Below are 12,728 nucleotides of genomic sequence, written 5' to 3' on the forward strand. Positions count from 1 at the left end.
ACACTTCGCGGAGGCAATCGCTTTGCAGCCAAGGCTTGAAGGATGAGGGTGATTGGGAGGAGAGGTGGGAGGCAGGGCCTCTGGGTGATGGGGTACTGGAGTGCAAGGGGGTTTGGGAATGAGGTGGGGTTCCCATAATGTGCGCGCGGCTCAGGTGCGACAGGCAAGGACTGTGTGTGGGTTTGGAGGGACCTATTTGAAGAAAAGACACAGGGCCGAAGGCTGCTGTTGGGGGGTGGCCCTCCGCCCCGCCCCACTTATGCCACTGCGAGGTTCCAAGGCATCTCTACCAGAGCCCTCCCGGGCTGCATGGTGACGGGTGACCGCCAGGGGCCGCTGCCTCCGGTCCCGGGTGCCCCCGCCCCTCTCCATTGGCCTTTGTTGCCGTCGGAGCGCCCCGCTTGACTCGTTCCGGTCCGCCTCCTGGGCCTGGCGGTCGCGCCTGCGCACTGGCAGCTGGCCGGGCGCTCGCAGGGGGAGCTACTGCAGGCTCCGCGGCGGCGGCGGCAACGGAGGCTGCGGGGGCGGCGGTGCGAGCGGCCGGGCTTGGTTGGGGAGCCGAGCCCGGCCCAGGAACCCGAGCAGCGAGAGTGCGGGGTACCTAGGCCCCTCACGCTGGACTTCACAGTCTCCGGGCCGCCTGACCTCCGCACGGGTATATGGGATGGAAGCGGGACCCTCGGGAGCAGGTAAGGGCCCCCGGAAGGGGTAACGGTGCATGCTCCAAGGATCGGGGGCTCCCGCATGTAAAGCGTGGTTTCCAAGTGAGGGAAGCGCTCCTGAGTGAGGAGAAGGGCTCTCACATGATGGGGGCCCAGTTTGAAGGAGGCTGTGTGCAGTTCCGGGGGAGAACCATGTGAAGAGAGCCCTGAGATGGGGGCTGTTTGTCCAAGGAGGCTGTATGCAGTCCTGCGGGTTGGAAGTAATCCTGGAGAAGGGCCTGCACGCGCGGAAGGACTCCCAGACATCCAGGGAGGCCTACGGAGAGGCCCGGCAGGTGGCAGGGGACGGGCTCCAGGTGTCCAGGAGAGGAGGGGGCGACACAGATGGGCCTGGACCTACTGCATGTCGGGGGCGGGGGCTCCGCTGGGATGGGATAGGCTAGTGTCTCTTGGGAGAAGGCGCCAGAGCTGGACCGTGAGCTCTGCCCCAGCTGGGTCTGACGCGGGGGCGAGGGTCAGGGGGCTGGTGGGTGGGGACCCGGTCCCGGGATTCCCCCCCTGAGTCTGGGGAGTAGGAGCGGAGCCGCCGGAGCATGCGCGGAGGTGGCAGCTGGAAGGGGCTGCCTGATGTGGTGGGGGCGTGGCTGTCCGAATACCCCCATCTCTTCCCCGCCCTGTTTGGCTTGGAAAAAGGAGCGCGCTGATGGGGTGCATTCTGCCTTGGGTTATGCTGGCAGAGTCCAAATGGTTATGGTCTCCTCCCCTATTTTAGGGGCTCTGACATTTGGCCCTGAAGCCCCTCAGTCACAGTTTGCCAAGAATGGGTTGAAGGAAGCTGCCAAAGTGCATTGTTCTGCCACAGTAAAGACTGGTACCCAGATAATGTTCTGAAGGTGGGTCCTCCTGAAGATAGGCCTTAGGAAAGATGTTGGTTACTGAGGAATCAAGGACAGGACAGGGGCTACCTGGAAGGACTTGTCTACTTGGTTTGTAAGCTTCTGGTCCAATACTGAGTAGAGATCGTAGCTTTTAATCCAAAGATAATGACCTTTTCCATTGAATTGTCTGTTGAGGTTACAGTCTACATTTATAACATTTATTATAATATTTCTTAATATTTTCATGGCTCCTATCTTACACTGGATCTTTCCGTTTTCCTTTCCCCACTCCCCAGAAACTATCAGGGCTGTCTTTAGAGCCAAGATCTAAACCCTACAAACAAGTTGGAATCTGGAGGAGTTTATAGCCTTCACACTGGTGAGGCCCAGGTGATAGCCTTAAATTCTTATTTACAGGCAATGAGGAGAAAAAGACATAGGAACAGAGGACAAACTGAGGCAGGACTGTCTTAAGAAAACTGGAGTCCTCGGGATGGGCTTTGGGGTGGGATACCTTTTGTGTCTTAAGTTTCTTACCCTGTGATGGGATAGGGAGCCTGGACCTGGGAATTCTTTAGGTCATCTCTCACCACTTCGTTACATTTGGTCTGGGGATGGGAATCAAATTTCCATTTGGGACATGAACTTCATTACTTTTGTAGTGGAAATGATTTTGTCTTTTGTAGCAGACCTAACTCCCCCCAACCCTCCCAAGGTACTAGCTCCTACCACCTCACTCAACTTATCCATTTACTGATCTATAAGTACTTAGTGACTGTTTTCCCTCAACAGCCAACCTTGTATAGGCTGTGTAGTCCTGAGGATAAGCGTAGGGAGCAACTGACTTGAGTACTTCCTCTCTGTCAGGCCCTTCTCTCCATCCCAGGAACTCCTGTTTTGCAAGGCTGGGGACTATTTACAACAACCGGTGGAGTAGAGTAGTGGGGTGGGTCATTGAGGATGGATTGCTGGGTGCTGGTACCTGTTCTAGACTAATGATTTTTATCCTGATGAATTCCTAATGGGCTCTGGAGTGATGAAAATTTGACTTTTTAAAAATTTGCTACAAAAAAATAAGCTTCTAGGAAAGGAACTAGAACCTGGTGTTTGGAGTCAGCCATAGCCTTGGGAAAAGCCTAGTGGGACAGGCTTTGCCTCAGTGAAAGGTATAATTGAGATTCAGTCTGGAAGCTGCAGCTTGAGGGACCCCATAACTGCCTCCTTCCTAGGCCCAGACTGTTCTCTTGTAAGAAGCTGGAGTGTTGTCCCGAGGTGGCCTAAGGACATGATACAGAAAACAAAAGCATTGTGTAAAAAACAAACCAAAAAAACTAAAAAAAAAAAAAAAAAAACCAATAAAACCTCACTGGGCTTATGCCCAGGTCCGCCTTCTGTGCTCAGGTGTGTTCCAAGCACTTACACTGGACTGGCGCTCCCTGAGGGTAGAAGCGGTGTCTCGTTTATTTGTAGAACTAGCAAGTGCCTAGTGTATAGGCCCTGACACAGAATACACGTTTATTAATTGAATCAAGTCACATTCAAGTGTGAACATAAATGGTTAAGCACATATGTGGATATTTAATAAAGTGTATACTCACATGGGACAGATCCTTTTAGGAGAGATTGGCCTGTAAGTCTTTGCGTACCCACCAGCTAACCTAACCTAACCTTGAATTTGTATCTTTTGAATAGGCACTCTGGCTCTTTGGGAGGTACGTAGGCCTCAGAACTGCAGGAAAGGAATCCTGAGCCAGGGCTTTCAGCTCTGTTACTTTTCCTTCTCTGGGCTCCTTGGGGATGGGGGAGGGGGAGTGTCCTTTTCAGGGCCCCTCCCTCCTTGCTTTTGTCTGAAGAGAAGGGCCCCGCCCCTTTCCCCCTAGGCCCAAGCTTTGTCCTCTGTGCTGGGGCCCTCATCTGCATCACAAAGTGGCCGTCTGTCCCTGTCTGGGTCTGAAGGGAAGTGTCTCCCTTTCTCAGACTAAAAGCTGGGGTAAGGGGGGCGGGGAGGAGACTCTGCTGTTGTTAGGCTTTCAGGGGGATGGAATGGGAGAGAGGTGCCTGCTTCCTGCTGTCTTTCCTAGTTTGGAGATGAAGTGGGGGTGTGGGCTCCCCTGTTTTCCCAAAGCCTCCTTGGAGAGGAAGGTGCTCTAAGGCTATGTCTGGTATGTAGTTGGGTTTTGGGGAAGAGAAGGCTTTGAGGCTAGGGTGTCTGTCCCATCCCCCATCATTTCTAACTAGCCCCCAGCTCAAGGGGTTGTCTTTCTCCCAAGGCCCCAAATGATGATTCGGTCTGGAAGGAGAAGGAGGTGAATGGAATGTAAGAAGTTGGGGAGGGAAAGGATGTCTCTTACTGGCTACACCCACAAATGTGCATTTGTCCTGTATAGTGTTTATAATTGTTTCTGGGCAATTGCAGGTGTTCGTGTGTTTGCGTGCTTGTGTGCTTTTGTGGTGTGTCTCTGGATATGTTTGTTCATTCATTTAATATCAGTATGTTGAATACTTCCTGCGTGTGTGCCAGACACGAGATTAAGCAGTAACCAAGGCAGATACATTCTCTGTCTTTGAAGAACTCAGTCTAGGGCAGTGAAGGATATGTGTATAAGCATAAACTGCCAAGGTCTAAGTGTGTGTTTGGATGTGTGTGATGGGAATGTGTGTCTGTCTGTGAGCTTGTGTGCAATTTCTGTCCAGCACTTTCCGAGGTAGGCAGCTAGGTGCGAGTAAACCTCTTTCACTTCACCACGTAGCTGATTTCTGAAGAGACCTTTTGCATCCAGGCTGGGCCTCTGTTTCCCTGTCTGCAGAGTGGGACTGGGCTTGACAGGTGGTTAGAGGGAAACAGAGCAGCTTAGCTTTGGGAAGCTGCCCCTCCCATGAATGGTTCTGACCTCTTCCTGACCCCCAGCTGAGGATATGCCCCATCCCCCTAGCTGGTCTGACTGTGAAAACAGAGGTCTGGTAATGGGAGGTTCTGGGCTGGTTTATCCCTCTTCTCCCACCTGCGCTGGTTCTCTACTGCCAAGAACAAGAGCTGAGGACAAAGGCATATTCCCTTTTCTTCTCTCTTCCCCCTTAGCTAGAAAATAAGACGGCAGCCAGACTGGCAAAAGAGGATAAAGTAGCTGGAGCTGGCCCTACCCTATTCCTTTCCCAAGGGCCCCCTCTGTCTTGAAATTGATCTCTTCTGCTGCTGTCTGGACCTTCTGTGTGGAAGGATCTGCGAGGCAGGGAGAGAATCCTGTGTTCTTCCCAGACCCAGTGTCTGTTCTCCAGCATTCTAATTCCCACCTCTTCTTACCAAACGCCTTAGTTCTTTCTTTATTCAAGCTTTTTTATCGTTGTCTCCCCAAATGCAGCTTTGTTTCTTCCTGCCTGAGCTTCCAACTTCTCTTTAGCCCTGCCCCATGACTCCACCCTTCTCTCCTTCTCCTGGCCTTTTTCTATTGTGACCTCCAGCTCTGTCCTCTTCTTCAGCCCCCTTTCTCTTTTCCTTAGTCTCCAAACTCTGTCCTTTGAGCCTTTTCTCCTTTTCCTTCTCTCCAACTCTCACCATTCATTTGCCTTAATCCTGTCTCAAACACTGACCCTGCCCTCCCCAGCCTGGCTTTCTGGGATCTTCTTCCTGCCCACCTATAAAGGAACATCAAGGTTATGCCATTTTGTATTCAGCATGATGATGAATGGAGTGAACATCTGGCTGGCAGAGAATAGGGAATTCTTGGTCTGCTAGATACCTGGTGGAAGCAAATGTCTTACTCTAGCCGAAGAAAGACAGGTTTTTTTTTTTACTAGGAGCCAGATTTAGTCTCTCTGTTTAACATGCAATAGGAACTTATTACATGTTAACTTAATGAATTTAAAATAGACAGTAACTGGAGAGAGATTTAAAAAAAAAAAAACCAAAAACACAAATGACCTAGGGATGTCCCCTGGAAGCCCTTGGCTGAAATGGGTGACAGGAAAGAGGCATTCTTTATACTCTGGTGTTCCTGTTCTGGGAGGCCTTGTTCCTTCTCTGATAAGAGTAGTTAGGAGATTGTCAGACTTTACCCTCACCAGCCTCTTTGTCTTGTAGCTGCGGGCGCTTACCTGCCCCCCCTGCAGCAGGTGTTCCAGGCACCTCGACGGCCTGGCATTGGCACTGTGGGGAAACCAATCAAGCTACTGGCCAATTACTTTGAGGTGGACATCCCTAAAATCGACGTGTACCACTACGAGGTGGACATCAAGCCGGATAAGTGTCCCCGTAGAGTCAACCGGTAAGTAATGCACACCTAAGCCACCAAGTCTGAAAGACACCAACCTTGAAAGAGGGGCCATAAAGGTAAAAGCAAAACCAGTAGAGGGTGGTATCACCAAATCTAAGGAAGTTTTTGAGGGAGAGATGCCAAGTAGGGTAAATGCCAAAAAATATAATTGGACTTCGCTACTGGAAGATTATCAGTGGCTTTTGCCAGAGCAATTTCAGCAGAGTAGTTGAGCTAGTTAATCTAACTATACCGAGTTCAGAAATAAGTACAATGTCTACTACATTTCAGTATTAGTTGAATGAATAAAGCGTTTTAAAGAATGAGACATGGGTATGTTTACAGATTAAGGAGAAGGAGCTAGTGAAGATGGAGAGGTTAAAAGTATGGGACAGGGGATGTCCCATACTTTTTTTAATGAATGGGATGTCCTTGATGAGGCAGAAGGACATTGTAGGATGCACAGTTGGAGGGATTAGCCTTATTTAGAGGAAGTGATTGATCTTTCTTTCTTTCTTTGAGATGGAGTTTTCTCTTGTTGCCCAGGCTGAGTAGCTGGGATTACAGGTGCCTGCCACCAGCTAATTTTTTTGTAGTTTTAGTAGAGACAGGGATTCACCACATTGGCCAGTCTGGTCTTGAATGCCTTACCTCAGGTGATCCGCCTGCCTCAGCCTCGCAAAGTGTTGGGATTACAGGCGTGAGCCACTGCACCCGGCCTCTCTGATATTTCTTTAATTAATTAATTTTTTATTATTTGAAAACTTTATGTATAGTATAAAAAAATTCAGGTATTACAAAAAAAAATAGCAGTGAAAAATGTCTCCTTACTACCCTGGTCTCTAGTCCCCCAGTACCATTAATTGTTGCCATTCTTTTTTTTTTTTTTTTTTTTTTTCTTGAGGCAGAGTCTCCCTCTGTTGCCCAGGCTGGAGTGTAGTGGTTCCATTTTAGATCACTTCACTCTCCGCCTCCTGAGTAGCTGGGATGACAGGCAAGCAATTCTCCTGCCTTAGCCTCCTGAGTAGCTGGGACTATAGGTGCCTGCCACCATGCCCAGCTAATTTTTTGGTATTTTTATTTTTTTATTTTTATTTTTTTTTGAGACGGAGTTTCGCTCTTGTTCCGCAGGCTGGAGTGCAATGGCGCGATCTCGGCTCACCGCAACCTCCGCCTCCTGGGTCCAGGCAATTCTCCTGCCTCAGCCTCCTGAGTAGCTGGGATTACAGGCATGCGCCACCATGCCCAGCTAATTTTTGTATTTTTAGTAGAGACGGGGTTCCACCATGTTGACCAGGATGGTCTCGATCTCTTGACCTCGTAATCCACCCGCCTCAGCCTCCCAAAGTGCTGGGATTACAGGCGTGAGCCACCGTGCCCAGCCCAGCACCTTGTACTTTTATGGAGTTTCACTCTGTCACCCAGATCAGAGTGCGGTGGTATGATCTCAGCTCACTACATCCTCTGCCTCCTGGGTTCAAGCGATTCTCCTGCTTTAGCCTCCCGAGTAGCTGGGATTACAGGCACTCGTCACCAGACCAAGCTAATTTTAGTATTTTTAGTAGAGACAGGGTTTCACTGTGTTGCCCAGGCTCGTCTTGATCTTCTGACCTCAAGCAACCCCCCCCCGCCCCCGCCTCCGTCTCCCAAAGTGCTGGGATTACAGGCATGAGCTACTGTGCCCAGCCAATTGTTACCATTCTTGAATATGCTTCTAGATACTTTTTTACACATATGCAGGCATATATACATATGTAACATTTTTAAACACACAAAACATAGGGTTCTTTACATTTTTCCACTGAATCAATATATTTTTGAACATGTTGCATACCAGCACATATGGATCCGCCTCATTCTTTTGCATAGGTTGAGTGGCTGTAATATAACTTACGTAATAAATCTATTGAGGAACATTTGAGTCTAAATTCTGCTACAGAAATGAAACTGTTGAATATTATTATATAGAGATACATTTTTGCACTCAAATATGAGTGTATTTATAGGATAAATTGCTAGACGTGGGACTGCTGGCCTAATACATTTCAGAGTTTTCAGATATTGCAACATTTTTTTTAAAGGTAAGTTGTACCCACTTATGATCCCATCAATAAGGCATCAGAATGTCTGTTTCCTATACCTACACCAATGTAATCGTTCAGATTTTTTTGATCTTTGGCATTCTGATCTTGGTCTAATTTTAAATTGTATTTTTTCTAATAAGGGAAGTTGAATATATTTTCATATGTTTAAAAATAATATATGGAAGGGGCATTTTGAATGTAAGAGGAAAGGAGAAAAATTGATGCCCGCACATATAAATATGTTTGTGTATATATCTGGGAACTCGAGGTTGGCCTTGTGTACTATCCTCTGCTTTTTTCAGATATTAGAGCTGCTTCCTGATAGGAGACAGTAATGGGTTCTGGAGTTAGAGGATAGTGGAGAAAGTTCTACATAGTCTATATGGTCTAGGAGTGATAGAAGTAATCAGGGACATGAAAAAGATTGACACCGCATGATCACAATTGCTTCTAATACACCATTTTGAGTGTTTTTATCCAGTAGTATCTAAGAGCTTTGATTTAGAAACTGTGGAGGTCAGTTGGTTACATAAACTGGAATTTTGAAGGAATAATGGACACCCTGGGGTCTAAGTGTCAGAGAATAGGAAGTAAGAGATGGTAAGAGATGATATTTTTCTTCCAGTTTGTTTCTATTTCCAGTTCAGTTCCCTTCTACCTTTTTTGCTTATCAGTTCTGGGATTGGAGATTGGAGCAGCCTGGATTCTGTTCCTCATTTTTTTGTTTTAACTTTTTTTTTTTTTTTTTTTTTTTTTTGAGACGGAGTCTCACTCTGTCACCTAGGCTGGAGTGCAGTGGTGTGATTTCGGTTCACTGCAATCTCCGCCTCCCAGGTTCAAGCGATTCTCCTGCTTCAGCCTCCTGAGAATCTGGGACCACAGGCGTGTGCCACCATGCCCAGGTAATTTTTGTATTTTTAGTAGAGATGGGGTTTCACCATATTGGTCAGCTGGTCTTGAACTCCTGACCTTGTGAACTGCCCGCCTCAGCCTCCCAAAGTGCTGAGATTACAGATGTGAGCCACTGCAGCCGGCCTGTTTTAATTTTTTGAGACAAGATCTGGGTCTGTCACCCAGGATGAAGTTCAGTGCCATGATCTCAGCTCACTGTAACCTCTGCCTCTCAGGCTCCAGTGATTCTCCCACCTCAGCCTCTTGAGTAGCTGGGACTGCTGCACACTACCATGCCTGACTAATTTTTGTATTTTTTGTAGTGACAGAGTTTCTCCGTGTTCCCCAGGCTGGTCTCAAACTCAGGAGCTCAAGCGAACTGCACGCCTTGGCCTCCCAAAGCCTGGAGTGCAGTGGTGTGATTATAGCTCACTGTAACCCCAAACTTCCAGCCTCAGGTAATTATCCTGCCTTAGTCTCCCAAGCACTTGGGACTATAGGCACATGCTATCATACCGAACTAGTTAAAAAAAAAAAAAATTTTTTTTTTTTTTTAATGCGTTAGGGCCTCACTCTGTTGGCTAGGCTAGCCTTAAGCTCCTAGGCTTAAGTGATCCTCCTGCTTCGGCTGTCCAAAGTACTGGGATTACAGGGTGAGACACCATACCTAGTCCTATTCCTGATTCTTGATAGACCTTGGAGTCAAGCCTTTCTCCCTCCAGCGTCCCCCTCTTCTCAGAAGGCACTCACACCAGTCTTTCAGGTCCATTAGAACCTTGGTGATCTGAGGACCAGCAGTGTCACTTGGGAGCATGTTAGAAATGTAGAATTTCAGGCTTTACTCTAGACCTGCTGAATCAGAAGCTACATTTTAATAAAATCTCCAGGTGATTCATAGGAATGTTAAAGTTTGAGAAGCACCGTCATAGAGTAGATGTTAGGAGTGAATATAATAGATGGGACATTGCCTGGACTTTGAATTACTTCCAAAAGCTTGAAGTGGTGGTAGTCTCTCAGCTTCCACAGGCCACTCCTGTCCCCCACAGGGAAGTGGTGGAATACATGGTCCAGCATTTCAAGCCTCAGATCTTTGGTGATCGCAAGCCTGTGTATGACGGAAAGAAGAACATTTACACTGTCACAGCACTGCCCATTGGCAACGAACGGGTAAGGTTGGGAGTCAGGCTAGGCCTGTGTCAGGGGTCTGGGGTAGAATCAATCTCATGTAAGCCTTTTTAGAGTCTGGTGGTCCAGAGATCCTTTTCATCTTTTGTGCTGAGAAAGTATGTTTTAGGGTGAGGGGTGGGTAGGTGCTGATGTTTATTTAGTCTGTCATGTGCCTGTCTGTGTCCTAAACAGATTGAGATTAGACTTAAAATAGACTTAAAGGACTTCCTGCTAGGCTGAGAGGTAGTTGAAAGGAACAGAAGCACTGAACCAAGGTGGCTAGAACCTAAGGGGCTGGACTTACTCTGGAGTCTTCATTATGAGCCCCTATCAACTTGAGAGTATATTCTCAGCAAATCCATGGAGTCGGGTCATTCTGGCAGAGCAATGGCAATCCTTCACCCCTTTCTCTCACCCTCCTGAAGGTCGACTTTGAGGTGACAATTCCTGGGGAAGGGAAGGATCGAATCTTTAAGGTCTCCATCAAATGGCTAGCCATTGTGAGCTGGCGAATGCTGCATGAAGCCCTGGTCAGTGGCCAGATCCCTGTTCCCTTGGAGTCTGTGCAAGCCCTGGATGTGGCCATGAGGCACCTGGCATCCATGAGGTATTGGGTGTAGTTAGTATCTGGGCTACTAGTGTTGGCAGAATTGCTGTCAGGGGAGGAGGGGAAGCACATACTAAGGTCCCACAGTGTGCCATTCAAAAAAAAATTGTTTGAGCCCTACCACTTGCCAGGCAAGTGCGTATTTACATTTAGATGGTTTAAAACCCTTGCCCTGAATTTCTTAGGTATCTTTGGGCCTCATCCCATCTGTCCCTGCAGGGCAGAGAGAAGGTAGAAACTTGCACAAGGTCAGTCATACAACTGGTAAAGCATCAGAGCTGGCATTAAAGCCCTGGTGTCCTGCCTTTCAGGCCAGGGCTCCTCCGTGCCCAGGATGCCTCACAGGGTGGGGGCCTGTGCCCGAGGGACCAGTTCTCTGCCTGTCCCTGCCAGGTACACCCCTGTGGGCCGCTCCTTCTTCTCACCGCCTGAGGGCTACTACCACCCGCTGGGGGGTGGGCGCGAGGTCTGGTTCGGCTTTCACCAGTCTGTGCGCCCTGCCATGTGGAAGATGATGCTCAACATTGATGGTGAGTGGGGAGAGCTATGGAGCCAGGGGCACCCCAAGTCCAGTGACCACACTCCCAGCCTCATCCCTCCCAGCTCTGCAACCACACTCCTAGTCTAATTCCTATAGCCCTGGCACTCCCTGCCCCCATCCCAATGCCCTATAAAGAAGAGGGTATAAATTGTTGTGCCTCCATGTATTCTGGAAGACAGAACCTGAGCTGAGCTATTCTTACCCTGTCCCCACAGTCTCAGCCACTGCCTTCTATAAGGCACAGCCAGTGATTGAGTTCATGTGTGAGGTGCTGGACATCAGGAACATAGATGAGCAGCCCAAGCCCCTCACGGACTCTCAGCGTGTTCGCTTCACCAAGGAGATCAAGGGTGAGGACCCAACAGGAGGGGAAGGGAAACAGCGCCACTTAAGCCCTAAGAGGAAATCCTCTTGGGGTATGCTCAGGGGAGAGGCCAAGCCTGGGAACATGAGCAACCAATTTTAGTCCTGACAAGCAGTGTGTGTATCTCAGGCCTGAAGGTGGAAGTGACCCACTGTGGACAGATGAAGAGGAAATACCGCGTGTGTAACGTTACCCGTCGCCCTGCTAGCCATCAGACGTAAGTGGGCAGGGGTGCTGAGCCATACTTTGTTGGTGGAGAAGGGCTGAGATTTCAGACTCATTATCTTTCCCTCCCTCCCACGTTGGCCCTGAGAATGAGCCTTGGGGACTGGCCCTGTTTTTGAAGATAAGCTGTGGGAATTTGGCATCCTTCTTCAGCCTTCTCTGATCTGTTGATACTCTCCCTACCATTTTTACCTTCTTGATCTCCTTGCCTCCTTGGTCCTTTAGAGCAGGTGTGTTCTCTGATTCCTGTTAGGGTTAGGTGAATGTTAGAATCTCTCTCAAATTATTCTTTCTCTTGAAAAAGAAAGCTAGGCTCCTGGGCTCCTTGGGGAAGCTGTCATTGATTCCATCCCCATTCTTGACCTTAGGCTACACTGGACTATGAGTATCTACTCTGTGTCAGGCTTTATGCTCAACATTAGAAATAAATGAGTCAGATAGTGTCCTTACTTTTGTGGAACTTGCCGCTCAAACCTTTGGCTTCTCTCTTGGAGCCCTGTATGACCTGTTTTCCCATGAGTGGCAATGCTCAAAGAAGTTGGATAGAATGAAGCAAAGTCTGGGACATCCTTCCTACGCATCATATTGGGACTAAATAAAAGAGGAAAAAGTCTGGGGCTTCCCATGTTTGTGGGTCTAGAGAAGTGGGACTGAATGCTGGATTATGACACCTCCTTCCTTCCTTTCTTCCGAATAGATTCCCCTTACAGCTGGAGAGTGGACAGACTGTGGAGTGCACAGTGGCACAGTATTTCAAGCAGAAATATAACCTGCAGCTCAAGTATCCCCATCTGCCCTGCCTACAAGTTGGCCAGGAACAAAAGCATACCTACCTTCCCCTAGAGGTGAGATTGCCAAGTAATGGCTGTGGAACGGGCATTGTGTATTACCTGCATGCTGATCATCAGATGTCTGTTTTTTCATTTTGAAGTTGGGAAAATTGACATTCTGAGAAGGTATGAGGTAGTTCTGTGAAATAGAGGCCTAATTCTTACCTGTTAAGTTAATCTCCTTATCCCCCATCCTACTCTCATGTTCTTTCAGGGCTGCCAGGAAGAG

General features: G+C 48.4%; 1 protein-coding gene across 5 annotated transcripts in view; it reads left to right on the forward strand.

Annotated features, from left to right (window-relative positions):
* The first annotated feature begins 439 nt into the window (after nt 1–439).
* Nucleotides 440–12,728, forward strand: part of LOC116529275 (protein argonaute-1) — a 41,331-nt gene continuing 29,042 nt past the window's right edge. For 3 of the 5 annotated variants that reach the window (XM_032246925.1, XM_032246923.1, XM_032246927.1), the window contains exons 1-8: nt 440–689; nt 5,619–5,802; nt 9,812–9,932; nt 10,358–10,539; nt 10,933–11,069; nt 11,296–11,430; nt 11,574–11,661; nt 12,367–12,514. In XM_032246925.1, coding sequence (XP_032102816.1) covers nt 665–689; nt 5,619–5,802; nt 9,812–9,932; nt 10,358–10,539; nt 10,933–11,069; nt 11,296–11,430; nt 11,574–11,661; nt 12,367–12,514 — 1,020 coding nt within the window. In that variant the 5' untranslated portion in view covers nt 440–664. Of the gene's footprint in view, nt 690–1,173; nt 1,920–5,618; nt 5,803–9,811; nt 9,933–10,357; nt 10,540–10,850; nt 11,070–11,295; nt 11,431–11,573; nt 11,662–12,366; nt 12,515–12,728 lie in introns of those variants that run through there. The other 2 variants (XM_032246926.1, XM_032246928.1) reach the window with 2 other exon arrangements.

This window comes from Sapajus apella, unplaced genomic scaffold (assembly GCF_009761245.1).
Source record: "Sapajus apella isolate SASKATOON/1434 unplaced genomic scaffold, GSC_monkey_1.0 scaffold62, whole genome shotgun sequence".
Taxonomy (NCBI): Eukaryota; Metazoa; Chordata; class Mammalia; order Primates; family Cebidae; genus Sapajus; species Sapajus apella.